At 51.8% G+C, this 24,873-nt stretch overlaps 1 protein-coding gene across 2 annotated transcripts; it reads right to left on the minus strand.

Moving 5' to 3' along the window:
* Nucleotides 1-1,993: 1,993 nt before the first annotated feature.
* On the minus strand, nt 1,994-24,537 carry LOC102412234 (glycolipid transfer protein). 2 transcript variants are annotated; one of them, XM_044930051.1, is made up of 5 exons: nt 24,272-24,537; nt 9,509-9,567; nt 8,426-8,559; nt 5,421-5,571; nt 1,994-3,166 (listed from the first exon to the last, which is right to left on the minus strand). In XM_044930051.1, exons 1-5 carry the CDS (start codon nt 24,372-24,374, stop codon nt 3,104-3,106), a joined length of 510 nt encoding a protein of 169 aa, XP_044785986.1. In that variant the 5' UTR covers nt 24,375-24,537; the 3' UTR covers nt 1,994-3,103. The 2 variants fall into 2 exon arrangements, with proteins under 2 accessions (XP_044785986.1, XP_006052984.1); XM_006052922.3 differs by having other exon boundaries at nt 1,994-3,170; nt 24,272-24,533.
* Between the last annotated feature and the right edge of the window lie 336 nt (nt 24,538-24,873).

Below are 24,873 nucleotides of genomic sequence, written 5' to 3' on the forward strand. Positions count from 1 at the left end.
CACCTGGGAATTCCCTACAAGTATTTAATGTAAGCCTCACAACCTCTGAGAACGGGTACTGGCGGGACCGCCCCCCCACCTTGCCCCCCCAACCTCCTCCTACGGAAAAGGAAACAAGCTTTTTATGGAGAAGTGACCTTCAGTTCCTTGTCTATAATAGAAAATTTGAATCACAGTTCAGTGAGATTTAATTAAATGCGAGTAAAGAGTCCTTTTTTTTTAAAAAATATAATTTATTTTTAGAGTCTTTGGCCACACCACAGGGCATGCAGACCTTACCCAACCAGGGATGCAAATGATGCCCCCTGCAGTGGAAGCTTGGAGTCTTAACCACTGGACCACCAGGGAAGTCCCAAGAGTCAGTCTCTATCAAACTTTTGGACTCACTCTGTCCGCTGGCATCCAAACGGGCACGACTTGGGGAGATATGGAGTCAGATGAGAGCCCGAGGTGCCCCCAGACCTGGCAAGATCACCCTGGCTGAGTCCTCTTGCCCCATCCCTGGGGTGTTCAGTCTCTTAATCTGATAAATGCAGCTTCTGATGCCCACGTCAGGGCACTTGTGAAATGATGTATACAAAGAACTTGTGCAGGGCCTGGTATACAGCTGATGCTCAATGTGTGTTCCTTCCTCCCTGCCCCAGGCAGGAGTGAGTCCCACTCTGACGAGGATGACATGAGAAGGCTTGGATGCACTGCTGACTTCATCTCTGGGGTCACAATCCCAAAATGCTCCTGGGGCCAGGCAGGTACCAGGAATAAAGAAGGCTGTCCTGGGAAAATTCTGACCTTCCACAGAGAAACTGCCTTCCTGGTGTCACTATATTATGTTGGAAACATGCAGAAAAACTTTTTTTTTTTTTTAATGTGGACCATTCTTAAAGCCTTTATTGAAAATCTGTTACAATATTGCTTCTGTTTAATGTTTTGGTTTTTTGGCCATGAGGTATGCCCGATCTTAGCTCCCCAACCAGGGATCGACCCTGCACTCCCTGCATTAGACAGCGAGATCTTAATGACTGGACTGCGAGGGAAGTCCCCAAAAGCTCTTTGTTATACACACACACACACACACACACACAGAATTTTTAAAATTTGTTGGCAGAATTTTATATTCAAAGGGAAAAATCCTAAAAAGCAGTTAGAGCTTAGAAAGATCAGTGGCATTCTTCCTATCAGCAATGTTAGGAAACATCATGAAATCAGAGACAGCAAAAAACTTAGTTCAGACTTCTAACCCTTGGCCACATCAGAGGGAACCTTCCAAACTGGATATCCGACTGATTGTGCAGAAGACCCCTGAAGATGTTCCAGAGTTTTCAGAGTCAAGCTCAAATTCCTCAGTGGCATGATGTCTCACATACACACAGCCTGCTCTGGGTCAAGCCAAAAGGACATTGCCTATGAACTGGAGTGTCCCCCCTTCCTCCTCTATTGGGATCCTCACAACCCCAACTTTTCCATCGAGGTTCAGTGTGCGCCCCAATCTGTGGACTCAGGCTCCCTCTGGGCGCCGACCACTCTATATTACCTCTGCTGATTTACTGGTCCATCCTGCCCACTAGACTGTGTGTTATGCAGGATCAGGAATGAAGTAAAATATTTTCCCCCACATTTAACCCTAGTACCAGAAAAAGCACCCGCCCATGATAAAGTGCAAATAACCAATGGTTACAGGGTTGGGGAGGCAACAGGGATTGGTGGAGACTGAGGCAAAGTGAAAGTCTATCCACCCAATCGCCCCATCCAGCCAAGGGGGCAGTCACCTCTCACTTCTAGCCAGGCAGTTTGATTTCTCTAAGAAGCTAGAAATAAAGATTTTTCTGGGACATGTCAGTTTCTCAACGTGGCAGCCAGTTCTATTTTTCAAAACCAGAAAATAGGACCCAGAGACTAAAAAGCAAGTCCTTGGCTGGTCCCCAGTTGTATCCTTTGATCCAGAAAGAACAAGGAAAAAAAAAAAAAAATCAAGAATCAAAACAGCACACCAATGTGATTCCAAAATAGAGATTTATTTATTAAGGATTATTTAGTTTCTGAATAAAAATCACCAATTGTTCCTCACTGGGTTTTTAAACATACATCAATTCTTTGTGGGTTGCTTTGGTCATCCCGACACTTTAAAAAGACAATTCTTTTTAGAGCCAGGAAGGACAGTTAAGGCAGTAAGGCGTGTTCGTGGGTTCATCCTCTCCCCCTCAAAAGAATACACATGGTAGGCAGTTGCTTAGGTTGGAAAGGCTGTCCCTGAAGAAGGTAATTATGCAGAAGAATGCAAATGCAGTCATCTACGGTTGGTTATTTGTGTCTGATAGCTTTAAAATAAGCCTCCCCTTGGTCATCAAAGGCTTGCTGGTTGGTTTCAGCTATAAAAAACACTGTCTGGCAAAAGACAGTAGGAGAGGCTCTAACGACAGTGCTGGAGGCCCGGCTGTGCAAACCACTTGAGGACACACACCAGTCTGCTTTAAAAAGAAAAAAATCCCACAAGAGGGGCCCTGTATAATTTCAGATCAAACCCTCTCATGGTCCTTGAAACACTCAAAACATCATTCAGCCAGCTCCTCAGAAAGACACGTGCCTATTTTCAAAGTGACGGATCTAACACCACTTCCCCCAGAGTCATGCTTCGAATGGGGGTTGGAGGGGACCAAAAAACCCTAGGACTTGATTTATTAGAAATATTAATTGATTTTTACCACACTGAAATGAAGGCATAAAGTCAGTCTGTACTGTCATGAAATTTAAAGGAGATTCTGAAGTGTGACGGTTATTTATTGCTCCAGGAGGACAGATCCCAAACGTGACTTTTAAAAGACCAGGGCCGGCCCCCTGTGGACCCTGGCCTGACTCAAGGCTGCTCTGGGGGCGCGCCACGGGCAGAGGGCAGCTGGCCAGCCAGATTCACAGTGATTCGGGTTTGCCTGTCCCTGCAGGGGGTCTGTGGTCCGGGCTGTGCCGTCTGGAGTACCTGCTGTGAAGCTGGCCTACACCTTGTAGTCGAGCTCGGCGTTCATCCTGGTATACATCTCGTAGATGACGTCGATGGTGGCTGTGTAATTGACCAGGAAGAGGCGGATCTTCTCCAGGCATTCCTCCTCCGTCACGTTCTGGCCCTTGGAGAGCGCTTTGAGGAAGTCGGACTTATAGGGGGCCGCGTACAGCGCTGCCTTGAGACGGGTGACAGGGGGTGGCACAGTGTTAGAGGAGGGAGAGCCCAGCCACTGGGCAGGTTCCGGGATTGAATGCCCCCAAGGTCCGCACTGGGCATGAGGTCTGTGTTGTTATTCATGGCATTGAACAGGAAAGGCCAAGTGTGATGGTGGTGGGGGGTTGTGTGTGTGTCCCTTTCTACCAGGTGAGGGACAGCAGGAAGCTTTGGGGACAGACAGACCTGGCTTCAAATTCCAGCTTCTACTGCTGACTAGCGGTGAGCCTTGAGCAAGCTACTTAGCCTCTCTGAGCCTCAGTTTCCTCATCTGTAAAATGGGGATAACAATGGCACCCACCCAACTGGGTTGCTCTTGTCAGGATTAAGGAGGTCGTGCCAAGTGCTGAGCACAGCACCAGGCACACGGTAGGTGCTCTGCGAGGATGGACCTCTTCCCTCCGGTGGGTTCCCTGCTCTGGAGAAGGTGAACAGCTTCCTCATGAGACCCACTATCTGAGGGGCCGGGCGGGGAGAGGATGGTGGATCTGTGCTGTTCCTCTTTTGACCTTCAGGGGGCGACACTTGCCTAAATTTCAGGGCTTCCCTGACAACTTGAAAAGGCCAGAGAACCAGAAATTCATAGCATTTCCGAACTAGAAGGAAAACAATGCAACCGGATAAAACAGCTTAAGACTACAAGTTTGAGAAGGTGAGGAAATTACAAATAATAACATCATTAAAAATCAAAATGGGGGGGGGGAGTGGAAGGGAGGGAGGTTTAAGAGGGAGGGTATATATGTATACTTATATCTGATTTGGCTTCCCTGATAGCTCAGTTGGTAAAGAATCCGCCTGCAATGCAGGAAACCCCAGTTCACTTCCTGGGTCCGGAAGATCCCCTGGCAAAGGGATAGGCTACCCAATCCAGTATTCTTGGGCTTCCCTTGTGGCTCAGCTGGTAAAGAATCCGCCTGCAATGCGAGAGACCTGGGTTTGGTCCCTGGGTTGAGAGGGTCCCCTGGAGAAGGGAAAGGCTACCCACTCCAGTATTCTGGCCTGGAGAATTCCATGGACTGTATAGTCCATGGGGTCGCAAAGAGTCGGACACAACTGAGCAACTTTCACTTTCATGTCTGATTCACCTTGTACAGCAGAAACTAACACACCATTTAAAGCAATTATCCTCCAATTAAAAAAAAAAAAAGAATCAAAATAGAAATAGCTTCAACACACCAAGCACTGTATACAGAATAATACATAGACTCTTCACAATGAGCCTGTGAGGCAGGGCCTATTTTATGTCTATTTGCAAGATGAGGATACTAAGCTCAGGAATCCTGGCTCAGGAATTTCTTACTGTGTGACCTCTAGCAAGATACTTAACGTCCGGGGCATCACTTTCCTCATCTGTGAAATGGAGCCAAGGACAGGGCCTCTCGTGAAAGTGGCCCGCCTTGAGCTAGGCATTTAGGGCACCCAGTTATGGTGGTGAGGCCTTCACAGGAGGCAAGGCTCTGGGGGGGTGGGCAGGGCTCTTGCAGTCCCTGCCCGGGATGGGTGCTATCTCCAGCCTTGCCAGGGCGGACCGATGGCCCACAGGTGCCATATTTCCTGCCTGGATTCAGTTGAAGCCTGACCCTGCCTGCCCATGACCTGTGCCACGCGGGACAGAGACCCGCCCTCAGAGCCCCATTCTCTCCGCAGAGAGGATGGGCGGGCAGGGGGTGCTGTAGGAGAAAGGGGGACCAGAACAGTGTGCAGTGCACCCGTGGGCTCTCGACGCCTCTCCGGTGGGATTCTCCCATAGCTGGGCTGGTGCCAAAGGCCTGTGGTCACCATCACCCAACACAAGTCACCAAGAGCCTCGTGAGCAAGTGTCCCTTCAGCAGACACCCCCGTGGGTAGGCACAGGGGCCCTTCCTCCCCTCCCCACCCCCCTCCAGTGCCAGGGTCCCAGCTGAATCCAAGGGGCCAGTGAGGTCAGCCCACCGTCAACCTGAGGGCCTCGTCTCTGCCCTGGTTCTTCTCATGGTCTCCCAATCGGGCCCCTCGTCAGAACCGCCACACAGCACTTAGGAAAATGCCCACCGTGCAGCAAAGGCCTCTCATCACACCAGTCTCATCCCAGACAGACGGGGGAGAGCCCCTCCTGAGCCTGGGGTGGGCAGCGCAAACACAGACACGGGCCAGGGGGGCCACAGCGACGGAGCGTGTGGCGGACAGCGAACCCCACAACCAGGGGTCCCTCTGCGCCCACGGGGTGGCTCACCTGGAAGATCTTCTGCACAATCCAGCCGTGGTACTTCTTGAGGGCCATCTCGTAGGCCTTGGTGGCATTGACGCGGATGAGGTTAGGGTGGTTCTCATCCCGCTCGCCGTCGCAGATGCTCTGGAGGAAGACCTGGATGAAGCGCAGGCCTCTGCAGCCGGAAAGGAGAGGGTGTGTCAGGGCCCAGCCCGCTCCCGCCGGCCCCGCCCACCCACCGCACAGAGACCCGGATGTACCCTGACCCGGATGTACCCTGAATAAACCACTTCCCGTGACCCCGGAATACCAAAGCGGGCAGTCGCTCAGCTGTCATGTCTACACCAGCTTCTGTGTAACGTGACACCCCACCCCCCCTCCACTTCCAGGGGATCACCTCACGTGTCGCAAGCACCTCGTCTACACCTGGCCTGGGGCTGACCCCGGCCATGACCTCTGCTGGGCTGTGAAGTCTATAGAGGGCAGGGTCTGGACGAGCTTTGCCCATTTCTATGGCCATGTGGCCATCCGTGCTTGAGTCAGGACGAAGCCAATCAATATAGTGTTGAAGCCCCAGCTCTGGTCCTCAAAGGGCTCAGGGACCACAGACCAGGGCCATGCTGAGAACACGAGCGAGTCTGATCCTGTGGGCTCCCCGCTCCCATCCCTGCCTGTGCCGTGGTCCGCATCCTCCCGTGGCCACTTGAGCCCTTCCTCTGGGGTAGGATGATGCTCCAAGAGCCAGGAGCAGGGTGTGAGTCATGGCAAGGCCACCAAGTCTAGAATCAGATCAGTGCCAGCCCTTTATTCCACATCATCTCATCTGCTCCCCTCAGTCCGTCCGGTGAGACTGAGCTCAGCACAATCTGCCCACTTCACGGAGGGGAATACAGAGGTACTCCAAAAGCCTCAAAGGCTGAGATAAAAGTTCATATCTCAGTCTCATATCTTAGACAGTGACAGCCTGTCTCACTCCCTAACTGGGCTCCTCTGCTCCCTCCCTGCAAGGGGGTGCGGATCAGTTTGGGGGGTTCTTGGGGCAGAAACGCTTGGCCCGAGGACTGAAAAAATAAAGTTCAGCTTTATCACCTGTGAGGCGAAGGAACTCCTCCATGCTTGGATCACAACTCTCAATCACTGGGGATCAGCCTGGAGTGTGAACCACGCTCAGGTTCTAGTCCCAGCCCTGCCCTGACTGGCCACCTCTCCTGAGCCCCTGCTTCTCCCAGCCTTTATGATCCTCCCGCTGCCCAGAGCTGGAGTGAGTCTTTGTCAAGCTCCATTTTACCCCGTTGCTGATGCCCCTCCGTGGCATCCCAGGACCCCCAAGGAGGCTGGAATTCATCCTTGACCAATTCCACCTCATCTTTCCCTGCTCCCGCCTTGCATCCAGGGCCCTGGCTGGACCAGATCCTCCTGGAGGGGCAGATACTCTGTACCTCTCCTGCCCTCCCACCCCTGCAAGGCCTCTTCCTCCTGGGACCCTGCTGCTCAGTCTTGGAGATGCTAATTGGTAACCCTCCTCCAGGAAGCCCTCCCTGATTTCTCTCTGCTCCAGGTTCTGATATCCTGCTGTCATGACCTGCCCGGCAGCCTGACCCCCTGCCTGGGCTGGACTGTGATACCCTAAGAGGGACCCTGCCTTTCCAAGCAGCATCCCACGCATCCGGCACCAGGCACAGCACACAGCAGGTGCTCATTATGTGCTCGACTTGTTGACATCCACCAGGATCTGCTCTCCCAGTCACCAGGCTCTGCCCATGTCTCCTCTGGACACAAACAACCTACTTCCTGACCTGAACGTCACTCTCTGCCTGGCTCTTCCTGAGAAACCTACAGAACCTGCCAGTGGATGGACCCGGGGGCATTCCTCATTCCAGGTGTGTGACTCTCCGGCTGACACACAAGAGTAGGGCAGCTCAGTGTGGACAAGTCATAAAATAGGCCATAAGGGTGTTAGTTACAGCCCACCTACCCACTGATGCCCACACTGACTACATCCTCCAGGGAGCAGACTCTTCCTGTTCCATTTCACCAAAGAAGTGCACAGAGAGTGTGGGGTGAGGATTAGCTTCTGGGGATGGGGATCCAGGGAAAGTGCGACTTTCCTGGCTCCTGACTCCAGGCCCCAGAGAAGGGGCAATGTTGGGAACATCAGTGGGGCAGAGAATGGGTCCCTGGCTTCGTAGCTGCTGCCAGGGACTGTGGAGTCTGCATAGCTGAGGGAATCCAGGAGCTGGCAGAGAGCAGCATGAGCTCAGCAAGCGAGCTGCCTGGCCTCTCTGAGCCTCAGCGGCTTCGTCCGTAAGATGGAATGACTATCTGCGGTTCCAAGTATGTGCCACGAGGACAGTGCGTAACATGGTCACAAGCACTGTCAACTAACTCTAGGGTGAGACCATCTGAGTTCAAGTCCCATATCGGGGTGCCCTGCCCCCACCCCACAGGTCGAATTTATGTGAATTAGAGTTCTTTCTTCTCTGGATGCTGTGGTTCTGTCAATAAGCTGTCATAACATACAAATTTGCCATGTGCGTGATGTGACTGGCTGGTTGTAGTCAGGACGTCTTTGTGCAGTGCGCAACCTGCGCAAGTGCTCAGCCACTCTGTCCCAGGCCTGGCCCTGTGCCCTGAGCCCATGAATTGCCCCCCAGAAGCCACCAGCATCCTCCTCTAGGACATGGGGATATATGGGGACGATCATACCTAACGCACAGCACATAAAATATGATCAGGTGTCTAAAGAGCTTAGCACAGTGGCCGGAGTATCTGTGGGTTTGTTACGCCTCTGGTGAGGCTGGAACCAGCAAGGAAATGTCACCATCAGGCAGAACTTGGCCCCCAGGGTGCTTTTTCTCTGTCACTAAGTAGCACTGCACAAGAAGAACGCCTATGTGGAAGACGGACGTGCCCGTCTGCCCCGTCAGAGTGGACGCCCTGGGGCAGTGGCGGGGTTGGCTGTCCGTCCTCTGCAGGGCAGGCGCCTGGCCCCCTGGTCACACAAACACCCCGCCACCCAAGCCCATCACCTCTTCAGCCACATCAGTGCCAGCGTGGCCCCCACTTTGGGCCACTCGGCCCCATACATCTCCTTCTCCACCTCCAGGATGTTCTGCAGGGTCCGGAACTTGGTCGGGTTGGTGTCATAGACAGCTTTGATTTTCTGGAACAGAGCACACAGGGTTTCCCCCTGGGGAAGGCTGCCTCCATAGCTGCCACCCCACCAGAGCCTCGCTGTCCTGCCAGGACCGGCATGGGGGCTGGTCGCGACAGTAGTAACCCCCAGGCCGTCCGCATTCACTGGATGCACGCGGTGCTTCACAGCCACAGCCTTCTCTAATCCCCACAGCAACCCTGACGTGCCTGCCGTCGTGCCAATTACAGATGAGGAAGCAGGCTCAGAGAGGCGAAGTGATGTGCTTAGGGTCACACAGCTGGTGCAGGTAGGAACGGGTTCCAGCCCTGACCAGATCCCAGAGTCCACGTTCTCCAACCACTACTGACAGCACCTTGAACCCCAAGCATCTGAAGTTTCGCTTCTGTGGACAAACACAAGTAGGTCCTTAGGATTCAGAGATGTCCAACAGGAAGAAGGCTCCTGAGTCAGAGGCAGGAAGTTTGGATGTGAATCCCACCTCTGCCACTTCCTTGCTGTGAGTCCCTCAACAGCTCTGGGCCTCAGTTTCCCTGTCTGTAAAATGGGGATAATGACACAGCCCCGGCCTCATGGTGGGTCCTTGCTGGGGGGGCGGTCAGCGGTTGGGGGATGCCGTGGGGAGCTCTAAGGATTGAGGAAGGGAAGGGCTGGGTCAGTGCAACTGTGGGCCCTGGAGTTTATTTTTTGTTTGGTGGAGTGAATCCAAGTACCAGCCAGGTCCTTCTCAGGTCAGCCCTCCAGACTGTGAATCATAGTTTGGCTGTGACTGGATGGCATGACTGCAAGGAGAACCAAGAACCTGGAGCCTTGAGTCAGAGGAGCTGGGGGCCAGGCCTGTTTTCCACGTCTCCTGTTCCTTAGCCTGGGGAGCTTGCAGTGGGTAGCAGGGCAGTGGTAACCAGGGTGGGATTAGAATCCTGATCTGGGTACTGGGGCTGCCAGGCCAAGTACATACGGTGATGTTGCCACTTATGTCCGCCTTGATAGGAGTAAACACTGGGGAGCCGAGGCAATCTGGGGACAAAACAAGAAGAGAGATGTTAGAATCCCAACAAGGGTGATATTCAGGACCGCCATGGGACAGGGGGAAAGGTCACTTGATGTGTTTAAGGAAAGAACTGTTTGTAGGTGTTAAAACAGTTCGTGGGCAAGTAAATTTGGAGTCCTGGGCTCCAAGTGAGACTGGTTGCTTACTGCAGGACTTGTCAGAGCCTTTAAAATACAACCAGATTCTCTAAGGGGCAAATGCTTTTTCCACAGCACCCCTCATCCTAGGATAAAAAGTTCTGTATCTGCACCATCTAATATGGGCCACATGTGACTACTGAGCACTTCAAATGTGGTGTGATCAAGGCACTCAATTTGTAATTTTATTAACTTTCATTCATTTAAATGTAATACCCACATGTGGCCAGTAGCTACCATATTGGACAGTACAGTGTAGAGCATCTCGCAAAACTAACACTCTGAGAAACCATCTTGGCCAACAAGGCGGATGGCTGCTAACAAACCAGCTGGCCAGGAAGCAGCTCGAGAAATCTTGGTCTGTGGGAGAACAGGGGCCAGATTTATGAAAGATAACCTTCTCATTCACCAGCTTCTAAGGCAGAAGTAAGCTGGTGACCCAGAGGCCCCCCCGGTCCTGAGACTCTGCGTAGGAGCCTGGGAGAAGCCACCAGCAGGGGGACCCCCGTCACTTAACAGAGCTTCATGAACTGGGGTTGCACACCTGCTCTGCAGACACTGGCAGTCGGGGCTTGGGAGTATCCCTTCTGCTCCCTGAGCCTGTTTTCCCATCCAGCAAGTGGGCCAACAGAGGTGGTTGGAGCTGCTACGAGGATGACTTGAAACCACCCACTTCTGAGACATACTTTGTTCATCTCTGACATCCAAATGCTCTCCCTTGGAGGCAGTGTTCCTTTCTTGGTGGTTCACAAAACAACAGAGCACCTTAAAATAGGTGGCGCCTTGGAGCTGATGAAATATGGACCAAGAAACTGGCAGTGCCTGGAACTCAGGGCTCCCTGGGAAATATAAGCAGTCTACGGCCTGTTTCTCCTCCTTTCCCACCTCTGTGACCCCCCCAGCAGGCCGTCATGGGGACCAGAGACAGCCCACGGGTCAGAGCTCCCTGCTGAGGGCTGGGCATGGAGGGAACAGACAGGGAAGGGCCGGGTCTCTCCTGAGCAGACTCAACAAGGACTTCAGCCTCAGAGCCTGAATTCAGCTGTGCTTCCCTGCCACCTCTGAGCATCCTCGATACAGAGCCCAGGGGGCAAAGACACCTGAGCAGGCCACAAGTGGGTACCAAAACCTATGGCGGGGAAACCCCCCCGCCAGCTTCCCCTTGTCCTCAGGCCAGGCAGGGGCTTCGGGCACGCACCAGCCGGCTGCACAGGGGCGGAGGACTGGAGGAGGGCCACCTGTGGGCTGAATTCCACCCAAGGTGACCCGGCACACCTGGCCAGCCATCTGGAACATTCTAACTGCATCTGTTAAGAGAGGTGCATTGAGGAAACAGCACTGGATGTTTTACATGAAAAAGCCCCAAACCCCATAGAAAGGAGGTCAGGTAGGAATCCAGACAGACTGGGTTTGAATCCAGGTAAGCAAGTCTCCTGCCTGGGCTCCATGTAACTTACTGCCTGGGCTCCATGTAACTTAGTTTCCTCACATGGCAAATGGGGCAGCATGCGTACATACTAAGTCGCTTCAGTCACGTCTGACTCTTTGCTACCCCATGGGCTGTAGCCCGCCAGGCTCCTCTGTCCCTGGGATTCTCCGGCAAGAATTCTCCTGGAGTGGGTTGCCATGCCCTCCTCCAGGGGATCTTCCTGACCCAGGGATTGAACCTGCGTCTCTTACATCTCCTGCATTGGCAGGCAGGCTCTTTACCACCCGTGCCACCTGTACTTATTTCATAGGGTTGTGGTGGGGATTGAAATCCAAACACTGAACACATTTGCAGAGTGCCCGGCACAGTAACCCTCAGTAAATGAACTCTGACCGTCTTTATGACTTTGGGACACAACTAGGGCTAGGCTCCGCACTCCAGCAAACATCACCCAGGCTTGGAAGTCACCAGGTCCTCCAGGGCCTCTGCTGAGTGGGCACACAGGGCCCGAGCCCCTGGCCACCTCTATTCTCCTGACTCCCAACTGAGGCCCCCTTGGGGCCCGAGTAGCCACATGGCCCAACTGCAGGCTCCCGGGTACAAGATCCTCAGGCTGGAAAAACCCTCCTCTCAGCTTGCCAGCCTGTCTCCCACTCCTGTGGGGTCACATCTCCCTTCCCAGACGGCGGCAGGAGCTGCTCTGGGGTGCCAGGAGGGGGTGCAGACATCCTGTCCCACCAGATCCTGCCAAGGGCGTTAATGCAGTAATGACTCCACCCATGGTTTCATCCTCCCTGATGTATTGCTGGCCTCATCCTGCAAGGCCAACCTGGGAAGCCTGTGCAATTTGCTAGTCCTGCACCATGTTCTCCGCCGGACACTTGCCACGACTCCCCCGAAGCATGATGATGCACAGTAATAATGCAGAGAACTTCCTATGGTCCAGTGGTTAGGGCTCAGTGCTTTCACTGCCCAGGGCGCGGGTTCAATCCCTGGTCAGGGAACAAAGATCCCACACGCCAAGTGGAATGGCCAAAAAATAAAAAGAAACCTCAAGAAAAAAAAATAATGCAAGACAGTCAAGACTCTCCACCACTAGTGACTCTTTCCCTCTTGACTGTGTAGCCAAGGGTCGCCAATTCCGAGTCTCACAGGGGCCATGCAGGTGCCATGGACGGGCTTTCTGGGGACTGGCAACACTCTTCCAAAGGCATGACCATGGCTTCACCTCCTCGTCTTTCAAAAATATATGGTGCCCAAAGACATGAGGCGGGTTGACAGATGGACAGAGAGGTGGACAGACAGGTACAGTCAGATATAAATGGTAGAATCTAGATGGTGGCTACGTGAATAGCTGCTGTGAAATTCTTTCAATTTCGTTATATGTTTGAAATTTTTCATATAAAAAACTGGAAGAGAACGTCAGGCTTTTTTTTCCTGCTCATAAAAGTCGGACTCCTTCCTTCCACTTTTTCTCCAAGTTCACTGCACTGCTACCTTCACTGCGGTTCCACGTGTAAGTCTGTCTTCCGTCCACCCCACCCTGAGCTCTGAGAGGGCAGAGACCAGGTGGTCTTAGTCCCCTGCTCTGCTCCCCACCCCCGCAGCCAGCGGCATGAACAAGGGGGCAGATAGTGGGAAACATGAATCGAGAGGCACCCCACTGAGCTTTTTCCAGCCACATTCTTGTAGGGCAGACTGACCCAACGCACGGGTCTGAGGACCCACACGACTAAGATGGCAGAGGCCATGGGAAGGGGCTTGGCCTCGGTTTCCCCGTCTGTAAAGGGACCATCTCTGGGCGGCTGCTGTGATGGGGGGTGGGGGAGGCATGCCAAGTCAGGGCTCAGAGCCTGGCCGTGATTTGATTACCACTGCGGGCTGATTTTCGAGTAATGCCATCCTGCGTGGAGATGTGGAACTACGGTTTGGCGATCATCAGCCACATGTGGGTGGCTTACCAGCTTCTCACAGTGACTCAGGTCAGTCGACAGGCATTTTAGAGACGCAGAGAGTAACATTCGGTTTCCCTGGCTCTGGAAATGGCTTCTGTGTGGTTCTGAGTGTCCTCCCTACCCCCAGATGGCGGGGAGAAAGGCTGTCTCATCTTCTCCTGACACCACGTGGGGCCCGAGGTCATCGTGATCAGCAGGAGCCAGCCCCAAGGCAGCTGCTCTTGCAGGTCGTGGCAACCGTGCAGAGACCAGGCTTCTGCTCAATGAGGGGTGGGATGTGGGGCCTGGATGGACTTCTGGAGCCGGAAGGGAGCAGAAGGAGAGAGGGGCAAAGCAGGGCTGGGAGATGGCCCCCAGGAGAGGGGGGTGGTGTGTATATATAGAAGCCCACACAGGAGTCGGGTCGGCAGCATCTGGACCGCCTGTGATCAGAGGAGGAGCAGTGTAGAGCTACGCAGCCTTGGTCCTGAGTTCAGACCTCAGATCTGGCATCACTCTGGACAAGTAACTTAACCGCTCTGGGCTCAGGCCCCTCCCTTTCCAGAGCCCCAAGGTGCTGGGCAAACAGGAGGCACTCCAGGTGACCTGACGCCGGCCTCCACACGCCCTGTGGAAGGCTCTGGGCTGCTGTTTGCTTTGGCTTAGCCTGATGCCAGCGGGCTCTGAAACGCCTCGTGACGGTGCAGGGTCACCTGGTGAGAGCCAGGCACTCACACACAATTCCAGACCCGAGGCTGGTACCAGCATCCCCTCTAGCCTTTCTTTCTAGGACGTTTCCATCTGTGTGTGTGAGCTCGGCAAAAGCGAGAGGACTCTGACCGCAAAACCGAAAATGATTTTGACCCCTGAGCACTCGGTGGCCTGCGAGCTGAAACTCACGCCGGCCCTGCTCTGGACACGACGTATTTCTTGTCAGGCCACCCAGTTTTACCTTTCATACAGAATACAATCCTGCCTCAAAATTACCTTTCTAGTTTTACCTGTTTTGCAGTTATCCCAAACTTGTTTTTCATTATTGTCAGCCAATGGGCTCTTTAGAATGGCACCCGGAACCTGCCAGAAGAGAGGGAGCGGGCTTGGGTGGCTTTCTAGTTTATCGTCTCACATCCAGAGTAAAAAGAAGCCATCTCAAAAACAAGAGAAAAAATCAAGTACATTCCCACTATCTTACTTCATAAAGGGTCACGGATTCTAAACACAGTCAAGCCTTACCTTGGTCACCGGGAACACGTGGCAAATGGCCCCTTCTCTTTAGACTTTTCCTAAGCATGCCACTCGGAGAAGGAGATGGCACCCCACTCCAGTACTCTTGCCTGGAGAATCCCAGGGATGGGGGAGCCTGGTGGGCTGCCGTCTCTGGGGTCGCACAGAGTCGGACACAACTGAAGCGACTTAGCAGGAGCAGCAGCAGCAAGCATGCTACTCAACCCAAAAGGCATAACAAAAAGGCCAATAAGTCTGATTACAAACCCAAAAACCTTCTATATGGGATTGGGTGGGCATGGGAGGAAATCCCATCACCAATCAAAGCCAAACAGCAAACTGATTGGGAGAGGGGGTGACCCATGTAACAGATGTCATAGACCAAAGACTATTATCCCTAATATGTAAAGAGCTCTAACAAATTAATAAGAAATAACCTCCTTATAGAAAAATGGACAATTAAAAGACATTTAATCTCAATAATGGAAAAAAAAGCAGTGAAATATTTTCCATCCACCAAATTTGATGAATGTACCAACTTTCTCTCTAGTTCAGCTATCCTGGATGGAACTTATCCAAACGTATGACAAATGTCCCTGAATTTGTACAGCAAGCCATTTGCAGTGTACTAAACAGGGCCATCATCAAAAATAGGAATTATGATAAAGATGTGACCCAGTGATATCAGAGGCCCCCTCAACTGTTCCCTAAATGGGTCTACATGGTATGCTTCCAGGGTTTTAGGACAGCGTTATGTAGGTTTTTTTTTTTTTTTGCTGTGCCCTGTGGCATGTGAAATCTTAGTTCCCTAACCAGGGATGGAACCCATGCCCACTGCAGTGGCAGTGGAAAGTCCTAGCCACAGGGCTGCCAGGAAAGTCCCCAGCTTTGTGTAGTTTTAAAAAAATTCCTCTTGCTTTCTGGGCAGTGCTTTGATTCTGCGAGATACTGGGAGAACAAACAGCCAACTCTGTCAGCATCACCGACAAAATAAGAGGAAGCAGACACCCAGCAACATTCTGTGACCTTCTGCCCGGGTCTCTGCCATAGTTCAGACAGTTGAGGTTGTCCAGAGAGCAGAACTCCCCATAAGCCAGCAGTCACCATGTGCCGCACAGAATCACATTCGTTTCCTGTTTTTCTGGCCTCCATGTAGTTGGAAAGCACCTGCTGTTATGCTCCGAGCAAGCCCCCAGCACATATTTGGAAATTTCCATCCAAGCTGCCCCCTCTACGCCTGCCTCTCCAGGCAACCATCTCTTCCAGTAGGTGATGCTGTCAACACTGGGCCACAAGGTGACCGAATAGCCCCCACCCTCTCATTTCATCTCAGGAATAATTTTCACTCAAGAACAAAAAGCATTCTGCTTTTAAGACGCACACCTTCACTTTCAGCCTGTGTGGTTCGGTGTGGGAAATCCGGGCCCAACCCGTAAATATTCATTTGAAAAAGGAAGAACAGGGTGCCTGTGTCAGGATGCTAGGGGCCTGGTTTGGGGAGGTTCTATTTCAAATTCAATTTTTTTTTTTTTTCAATAGCTGGATAGTAAGGTTTCTCTGTTAATCACATGGGACAGATTAACTTTACAGATCCTAGGTTACAAGGATCATAATGGGAGGCACTCAAATTACAGCTGATGGAGATGAATCATTTATTAATCCCATGGTACGTGGGGTGTGCATGTGTGGTGACTCAGTCTGCAGTTAGGCCTATTTTGAAGCATAAGAGCCTGAGAATGCCCACCTTTCAAAAACTAGTTCCCACTCTAACTTCTATCTAAGAGGAAAAAATGTTTACCAAATGGTACTTTTAAAAATCACCCCTGGGACTTCCCTGGTGGTCCAATGGCTAAGACTCTGTGCTCCCAATACAGGGGGCCCAGGTTCGATCCCTGGTCAGGAAACTAGATCCTGCAAGCTGCAACTAAGACTGAGTACAGCCAAATAAATAAAAGAAATTTTAGAATACTTTTTAAAATTAAAAAAACAAAAATAAATAAAAATCAGCCCCGTGACATGCCAACTCTCTTTATCCACAATTGTCCCCTTTGGCAAAAACCAGCCAGCAATTGGGAATGCAAATGGGAAAATGAGTTCTCTTACTTGCTGTGTGGCCTGGGAGAAATCAGTTAACCTCTCTGAGCTGCAGTTTCCACATTTGTAAAATGAGGTTAATAACAGACCCCACCTTATAGAGCTGTTGCAAGGCTTAAATGAGGTTGTAGAAATAAAGGGGTTAGCATAATTTCTGGCTCAGTGTTTTAAAAGTTCTTCTTTATGATTATAATAATTGTTATCATACATTATAGCATCATTCTTTAGGAAAGAAATCCAGGCAAGAATGATTCCAATGATTAAGATGTCAAAAAGGGAATTCCCTCGTGGTCCAGTGGTTGGGATTCACTGCTGAGGGCCTGGGCTCGATCTTTAGCTGGGAAACTAAGATCCCACAGGCACGACAAAAAAAAAAAAAAAAAAAAGAGAAAGAGATGAAGACAGGGAGGACAGAGAAGTAGAGAAAGGTGTGGATATGGATAAAATCAGCAGGAACTTTCCAGTTATAAACTAAGGACCGCGCTCCTGACCATTACAGCCTGAGGTCTCAGCAGGGAGTGGTGAAGGGAAGGTGGCCTAACAGCAGTGCAGAAAATGAATCATTTCTGAGCCAGAGGAAGTGAGCTGGCCACAGAACTGCAGATGGAGAGATGAGGTTTTATAGGACCCTGGGGAGCGCTGATCCATTGTAAGGACTTGTAAAGGCTCAGATACAGTTAACACAATAACAATTTTGGGGGGAAAAAAAGCCCTGATACAAGTAACTCGGTAAGAATGTAACACAAGTAGTTAACATCCATCCAGGCCCTTTTAAAACTGAAACAATGCAACCTAAGACCAGAACTCAACATTGCTATTCTAACAAGCTCATTGAAATGAGCACACTGTCAATGCCAGATGGGAACTGCCAGCATTTCCCCTCCCCCACAACAGCTCTAAAAGGTCCTTTCTGCTCTGAAAGACTTGTTTGCAGAGCTGGCCCCCTACAAAGCCCTTCCTCGTTACCTGACTTGGTCACCTCCCTTCACCACTCTGAGCCTCAGTCTCCTCTTCTGTAAAGTGGTGCCCATTCCTCCTAATTCATAAGGTCGTGAGGAGGAGGATTGGAAATGAGAGATCGGCTTGTTCAATGCTGAAGCACATGGAAGTCACTCAAAACATGGGTTACGCTAGCTATGGGGTCAGGCGTTATACCTTACAAAGCCGCTGTCACGCATTCTTTCCATTCCCTTTCAAGTTACCCATTGGCTGGGCACCGATGCTCTGCCAGGCACGTTGCTGGGGCCTGGGACACGATTCACAATGGGGCACTGTTCCTGCAACCAGCCCTACGCAGTGGACATCCCACAGATGAGGAACGAGGTGGGGGCTGGACAAGCTCGCAGGGGACAGAGCGGATGTCTGGGTCTTTTCCCTCTGGCTTCTCCATCTTCTTCCCTCCAGGAGCAGAGGCCAGACCTCCATCCTTGACCTCAGGGCTGGACTTTTCTGAACCCAGAGGATCAAGAAGATCTCCTTTTCGCTAGAGGAACAAAGGTGGTGGACACCACTGGTCTGTGCTCTGAGCTGGCCTTTGGATGTTATAAATGAGAGTTGCTTTAGCAGCCAGGCTGCTCAGCTGGCCCCTAGCCCTGGCAGCTAGTCACCAAGAGCCCAAGGAAGCTTCTTTTTGCAAGAACCTTGTTGCCCAAGGGCAGTGTGGCAAGAGGTGCAGATTCTCAGGCTTTTCCAGAGGCTGTCTACCCCACCTGTGAAAAAAGGTGGAGAGATTCTCGCATTGGACGCCAACATCATCTGGGGGAGTTAGCCTCCACCAGCCCCCCTGGAGGCCTAGCTTCCCCCTTTTACAGTCGGGGCTGCAGGCTTAGAGAGGGGAAGCTCCTGGGTGAGGACACACAGCTGGGACACCGTGGAACCGGCATTCAAGCTCAGGCTGGCTCTGCTTGATACCAGTTTCCATCTATATGCAGAGTACATCATGAGAAACGCTGGCCTGGAAGAAGCACAAGCTGGAATCAAGATTGCCAAGAGAAATATCAATAACCTCAGATATGCAGATGACACCACCCTTATGGCAGAAAGTGAAGAGGAACTAAAAAGCCTCTTGATGAAGGTGAAAGAGGAGAGTGAAAAAGTTGGCTTAAAACTCAACATTCAGAAAACGAAGATCATGGCATCTGGTCCAATCACTTCAGGGAAATAGATGGGGAAAGAGTGGAAACAGTGTCAGACTTTATTCTTTTGGGCTCCAAAATCACTGCAGATGGTGACTGCAACCATGAAATTAAAAGATGCTTACTCCTTGGAAGAAAAGTTACGACCAACCTAGATAGCATATTGAAAAGCAGAGACATTACTTTGCCAACAAAGGTCCATCTAGTCAAGGCTATGGTTTTTCCAGTGGTCATGTATGGATGTGAGAGTTGGACTGTGAAGAAAGCTGAGCACCGAAGAATTGATGCTTTTGAACTGTGGTGTTGGAGAAGACTCTTGAGAGTCCAAGGGACTCCAACCAGTCCATTGTGAAGGAGATCAGCCCTGGGATTTCTTTGGAAGGAATGATGCTAAAGCTGAAACTCCAGTACTTTGGCCACCTCATGTGAAGAGTTGACTCATTGGAAAAGACTCTGATGCTGGGAGGGATTGGGGGCAGGAGAAGGGGACGACAGAGGATGAGATGGCTGGATGGCATCACTGACTCGATGGACGTGAGTCTGGGTGAACTCCGGGGGTTGATGATGGACAGGGAGGCCTGGCGTGCTGCAATTCATGGGGTTGAAAAGAGTCGGACACAACTGAGCGACTGAACTGAACTGAGAGACTCCCATTCAGGGACTTCAGCCAACAATAAACCCGGGTTCAAAGCTACTTCTCTCTAAGCCTCCCAAGCAGCCAACACATGAACAGGTTAACACACGGGGCCAGAGGCAGCCCTCTGTTTAGGTGTTGCTCGGCTCTAATCTGGGCCAGGTGAGCTCACGAGTGGGTCTCACCAACACACAGGAGATGCTTCTCAAGGTTAATAAGACCTCACTCCCTACTTGCAAATACACCTCCAATGGATGAGAGGAGTCAGCAGGCTGGTTCAGTTCAAAGTTGCAAAACCGGGGTTGGGGTGAGTGGGGGAACTTGGGGAGTGAGAGGGAGGTCCGAGAGAGAGGATATGTCTACACACATAGCTGACTCACTTGGTTATACAGCAGAAACTAACACAACATCGTAAAGCAACTATGTTGTAGTTTTGTGGCTCAGTTATGTCCGACTCGTTTGCAACCCTATGGACCCTGCCAGGCTCCTCTGTCCATGGCATTTCTCAGGCAAGAAATACTGGAGTAGAGTGGGTTTCCATTTCCTTTTCTGGGGTCTTCCCCATCCAGGGATGGAACCTGTGTCTCCTGTGTTACAAGCAGATTCCTTACCACTGAACCACCTGGGAAGCAACTATACCTCAAAAAAAAAAATTTTTTTTTTAATTTGCAAAACCCGTTGCCTTAAGTGGCTGTAGTATAAGCGGAACCCATCCAGGTGAAAGGAAGGTGATGGGCTGGAGAGGAGTGGTGCCCCAGGCAGTGAGACTCTGATGCAGGTATAGAGCCAGAAGCGAGTGATGTCATGGTACCATCTCTGGGGCTGCAAGCCATTCAAAAAGGCTACAGCATGGATTTCAAGTTGGGGTAATAGGGAGCCACTGCAGCTTCTAGACAAAGAGTGACAAAACTAAATTATAACCAGGTCTCTCCCTTCGCCTCTCTCTCCCTCCATTTCCCACCCTTCAATTGCAAATGCTCTGGAATGGTTGTGTAATCGACCGTAAAAGCTGAGAGGGTAGGGCCTCACAGAAGTCAACTGCAAACTGATCAGTGGTGAGATCCAATTACTGGGTCAAGGTGGAGAAAGAAGACGGACAAAGGGTTGTTGACCTCTAGGTGGACACAGCAAAACCTATCCGGCTTGGGAGACTCAGACCAGAGATACAGAAGAACGAGCCCATGATACAGGTGCTCTGAACCACACATGACCTGCAGCCCCAAAGAATCAGCATTCATCAAGCCCAACCAATTCTGTCCCAAACCACACCCAATGAAGCATTAAGAAATGTGACTGCGCTAAACACATATAAAGCCTTCACCTGCTTCGAGCCAGCAATTTCCCTTCAAAAAATTAGAAATAACCAAAGAAGTATGCAAAGAAATATACATAAGAATGTTCACTGTAGCATGGTTTACTAGAGAAAAAAAAGAAACAATGTGAATATCCAACACCAGGGGCCTGGTTAGTTTATGGCTACATTCAAACAACAAAATTCTAAGTAGCTCTGGAAAATGATGGTTGACATGGAAAGCTGGTTATACTATATGGTTGGGTTAAAAAAAAAAAGCAGTTTATCCTTTTTCCCTTAAAGTTGGATAAAGAGACAAATGGGTCTGAAAGGAAAATAGTCTGAAATGTCACCGATTTCTCTTAAAAAAAAAAACAACAGCGGGACTTTTCTGGTGATCCGGTGGTTTCCTGGTGGTCCAGTGGATAAGAATCCTGTGGCTCAGCTGGTAAAGAATCCACCTGCAATGCAGGAGACCTGGGTTTGATCCCTGGGTTGGGAAGATCCCCTGAAGGAGGGCATAGCAACCCACTTCAGTATTCTGGCCTGGAGAATTCCATGGACCATATAGTCCATGGGGTTGCAAAGAGTCGAACACAACTGAGCGACTTTGACTATACATTGAATGCAGAAGACACAGATTCAATCCCCGGTCCTGGAACTAAAGTCCCCTAGGCCGAGAAGCAACCAAGCACACGTGCCCAGTGCAGCCAAATAAATTAAGGGTTTTTAAAATAACAACAAAAAACTCTGCCTCAAAAAGCCGTGAAAGGATTAAGTGAACTCATCTACATAGTCTGCTTAGCATGGAGTAAATGCTCAATAAAAAATGGCATTATTTATTTATTTTGGCAGATTTTTAATTTATCATTTCTTCTTGACCAATTTTTCCTCTGAGAAACAGATCTTCCTTAAAGAAATAAATACTTTTTAAAAACACTGCTCTTAGCCCTCTGCTCTATTCATATCAAGATCGGAAGCTCTCAACTGGGGGTGACTGTTTCTCTGCAGGTATTTTTGGTTGTTACAACTTGGAGAAATGGGATGCTGCTGGCATCTGGCAGAGAGAGGCCAGGGATGCCACTGAACATCTTACAAAGCACAGGACAACCGTCCCTCCCCTCCCCGCCCCCCGCCACTCCAAAGAATGGCCCAGCCCCGAATGTCAGCAATGTCATGGTGGAGAAACCCTGCTTTGGAAGGAACTGCCACAATGCCATTCAGACTTCTTGAGTTCAAACTTCAGACCTGCTCCATGCCAGAGACACACACGGCACCCAGATCACAAATCACCCAAGGGGCCAGACATTCCCAAGACCTGGACAAAGCCCATGTTTCAGAGCAGATGGGCCGATCTCCATCAACCCCGGTGTGCCAGGGGAAAGCCACTGGTGGGAGCATCCTCCCCAAACTTCAACCCTCGGGAGGAACCCTCCCCCGAGAAAAGCCTTAATGCTTCAGAACGGATCATCACGTTTTTCAAACAGTGCTCAGAATTATCCTCTGTGGGCCGACCCACTGAGGCTTCTGTATAAATGGCGGCTCTGTCAACAGATGTGACGGCCCACAGCGCCCAGTTCGCAGCAAAGACAAGTGTCTTTTGAGATCAGGGAAGGGGGAGGGGACGTTCTCCTACCCACGCACCAGCTCACCACCGGCTCCAGCCACCACCACCCACCCCTTTTCCCGTAAAACTGGCCCGATACTTGCATCAAGTGAAGGCGGCCCCGAACGCAGAAACTGATGGACAACCTTGCTGAAGATGCAGGAGGAAAAGGCCACAGAACTTAGCTTGGGGGTTTCTCCACCTTGAGAGACAGCTGACATTTGGGGCTGGCTCAGTTCTTTGTGGTTGGGGTCTGTGTTGTGCCCTGGAGGGTGTTTACCAGCATCCCTGACTTCCAGCTGCCAGTACCATCTCCCTGTGCCCCTTACCCACTGCCCCCCCAGGATGTGACAACCAAAAATGTCTCCAGATACTGCCCGTTGTCCCCTGAGGGGGCAAAACTGTTTGAGTTGAGAAGGACTAGATTAAACAGACTCTGAATCCTTATTCAGAGCAAATATTCATAGAACTAAAAGAGGAGGGAAAAACCCATCACAAAAACCAACAGTTCCTCAATGCTAAAATCAGACAGTTCCCAAGCTCCTGCCTGGAGATTTAGCATTATCTCAACATGGAGATACCGATATTAAGAATATTCTGTACATTTAAGTGCTGACTGAGCACCTACTGTGCACCAGACATTGTTCTGAGTATCAGGGATGCAACAGTAGACGTAAAAGACCCAGGTCTGAGAATCGTACAAACCAGGCAAAGGCACTCACTCAAACACTCACTAATCAATCATCTACGCTATGAAGGAACCAAAACTGAACTCAGGAACTTGTATAACAACCACGCCCCCAACAGCTAGGCATTTAAAGGCCTCGGAACCTTACACACTCCATCTCATTTAGTCCTTGCCACTAGCCTCAGAGATCAGCATGCCCATTTCACAGATGGAGACACTGAGGCAAAGGGTGGAGGAAGAGAACAGGGATGTGACTTCATGTAGCCACAACCACCCCAGAGCCCACAGCACTGTAGCAACTACTGCCCACTGGGAGCCCTGATCACCCTCCGGGGGACAGGGAGTGACTGCCCTGGGTGCCACCATCCCTTTAGTCCAAGTTAGTGTCAGCTTCTGTCAGTCTGCAGGTTTCTGCTGGACTCTGCCCTGGGGACTGGTCTCTTCCAGCCAGGCCACCAAGTAAACCAGCAGGGCGGGGTTTTGGGAAAGCCCACATGGAAGAGGAGAAAGCAGAGCTCAGGTTGCATTCTTTCCTGGAGACCAGCAAGGCAAAGGGCAGGGCCCTACTGTCTTCTGTTTCCCATTTTCCACCCAGGGTGTGGGCTGAGTTGGAGGACGGGAGAAACGAGGGTCTGCAACTGGCTTAGGGCCGCCCCCCAGTGTTCCTGCGACCTCCCAGGGCATGACAGATGGGGGAGGGGACTTTTTCTTTTGGACCCCACCCCAAGCACCCAGTGTCTGATGTCACCCCACAAAGCAGGTCCCCTGGTCTCGACCCCTGCTCCAAACGGAGGGGAAAGTTTAGGTGGTTCTCCCCAAAAAGGGGGCCCGAGAGTTTTGCAACTCCATTTCCAAAAACCCCCTCCTCACTTTGCCAGGCTTTCTGCCCCTGGAGTGGGGGTGGGGGGTGGGGTCTTGGACTTGGAATTATGAGGAAAAGAAGGGTTCACACCGTCCCACGAGGGAGAGGATGGGAGAATTTACAGAAAAGAGGGGGTTTATCAAATGAGGGTTTCATTTTAAAGTGAGAGAGTTGGGAGCCATTCAGAAGAGGAAGAACGGGAGGATGGGGTGTGGGATGAAAGACCTGGGCGGTGGGGGACGGTGGGACGCTTTGGGGGAGACGGAGGACTGCAGAACTGGGGACGTGGTAGAGTAGGGGTGTTCGTGGGGAGATGGACGTTTGGGGAGCACAAGCGGGTGGAGATCTGCGGGCATCTGATGGATGAAGTGTCTGGGGAGACAGAGGATTTGGGGATGTCCGGGAAAAGATGAGGATGTGACATGTTCTGGGGAGAGAGGATCTGGGAGCAGTCTGGGATAGGGGAAATCTAGGGTGCTTGCAGAAAAAGGGGCTCTTTGGTGCCTGGGGAAGTAGGATCTGGGGTGTCCACGGAAGGGCTGGTTTGGGGATATTTGAGAGAAGAAGGAAGCGGGTGCATCTGGGAGCGCCCTGGGGCAGGGCTCCCGGCCAGTTCCCCCTTTCACCCCGGCTCACCGAAGAAGGGCGGCAGGTGGGACACCGCCTCCAGGAAGGGCCCCGTCTCGATCTGCTTGTCCGCAGGCAGGGGCCTCAGCAGGTGCTCCGCCAGCAGCGCCATTTCGGGGTCGAGGCCCGCGGTGATGCCCCAGCCCGCGCCGCGGGCGTCCACGCCGCCCCCCGGGCCGCCGCCGTCAGCGCCGGGGCCGTCACTGCCGCCCTCAGCAGCCTCCGGGGACGCCAGCGTCGCCACTTCCGCCCGCGCTGCGCCCGCGTAGCCGAGCGCTCAGCGCCGCCCGCAGGCCGAGCGCCTAAACTGCTTGCCGCGCCGCCCCACCCCCGCTCGCCCGCGCCCAATCCGCGCCCGCCGCCGCGCCCGCCAGCCCAATCCTCGCCCACGGCCGTGGACCTCCGCGCCGCCATTGGTCGGGGGGCGGGGCCAACCCACCCGCGCGGAAGCGCGCCGACTCCAACATTCAGGTACGCCCAGGTGAGCCGCTCCCAGATGTCCCGTCCCCACGTGTTTCCTGCCACCTCCGGCGTGGCACCCCGCAACCAGGCGAACTGGCTCGGGCCGCGTCCTCGCCTGATGGGCAAGGTCACAACTCACAACCCATCCA

This window comes from Bubalus bubalis, chromosome 17 (assembly GCF_019923935.1).
Source record: "Bubalus bubalis isolate 160015118507 breed Murrah chromosome 17, NDDB_SH_1, whole genome shotgun sequence".
NCBI lineage: Eukaryota > Metazoa > Chordata > Mammalia > Artiodactyla > Bovidae > Bubalus > Bubalus bubalis.

Bases quoted from the DNA above. Each gene is read 5' to 3' on its own strand.
- LOC102412234 (XM_006052922.3), bottom strand. From the start codon at position 24,374: ATGGCGCTGCTGGCGGAGCACCTGCTGAGGCCCCTGCCTGCGGACAAG. The intron at 9,568-24,271 runs GTGAGCCGGGGT...TTTTGTCCCCAG, and splicing joins CCACCTGCCGCCCTTCTTCG to ATTGCCTCGGCTCCCCAGTG. The intron at 5,572-8,425 runs GTGATGGGCTTG...TTCCGGCTGCAG, and splicing joins GCACTGATGTGGCTGAAGAG to AGGCCTGCGCTTCATCCAGG.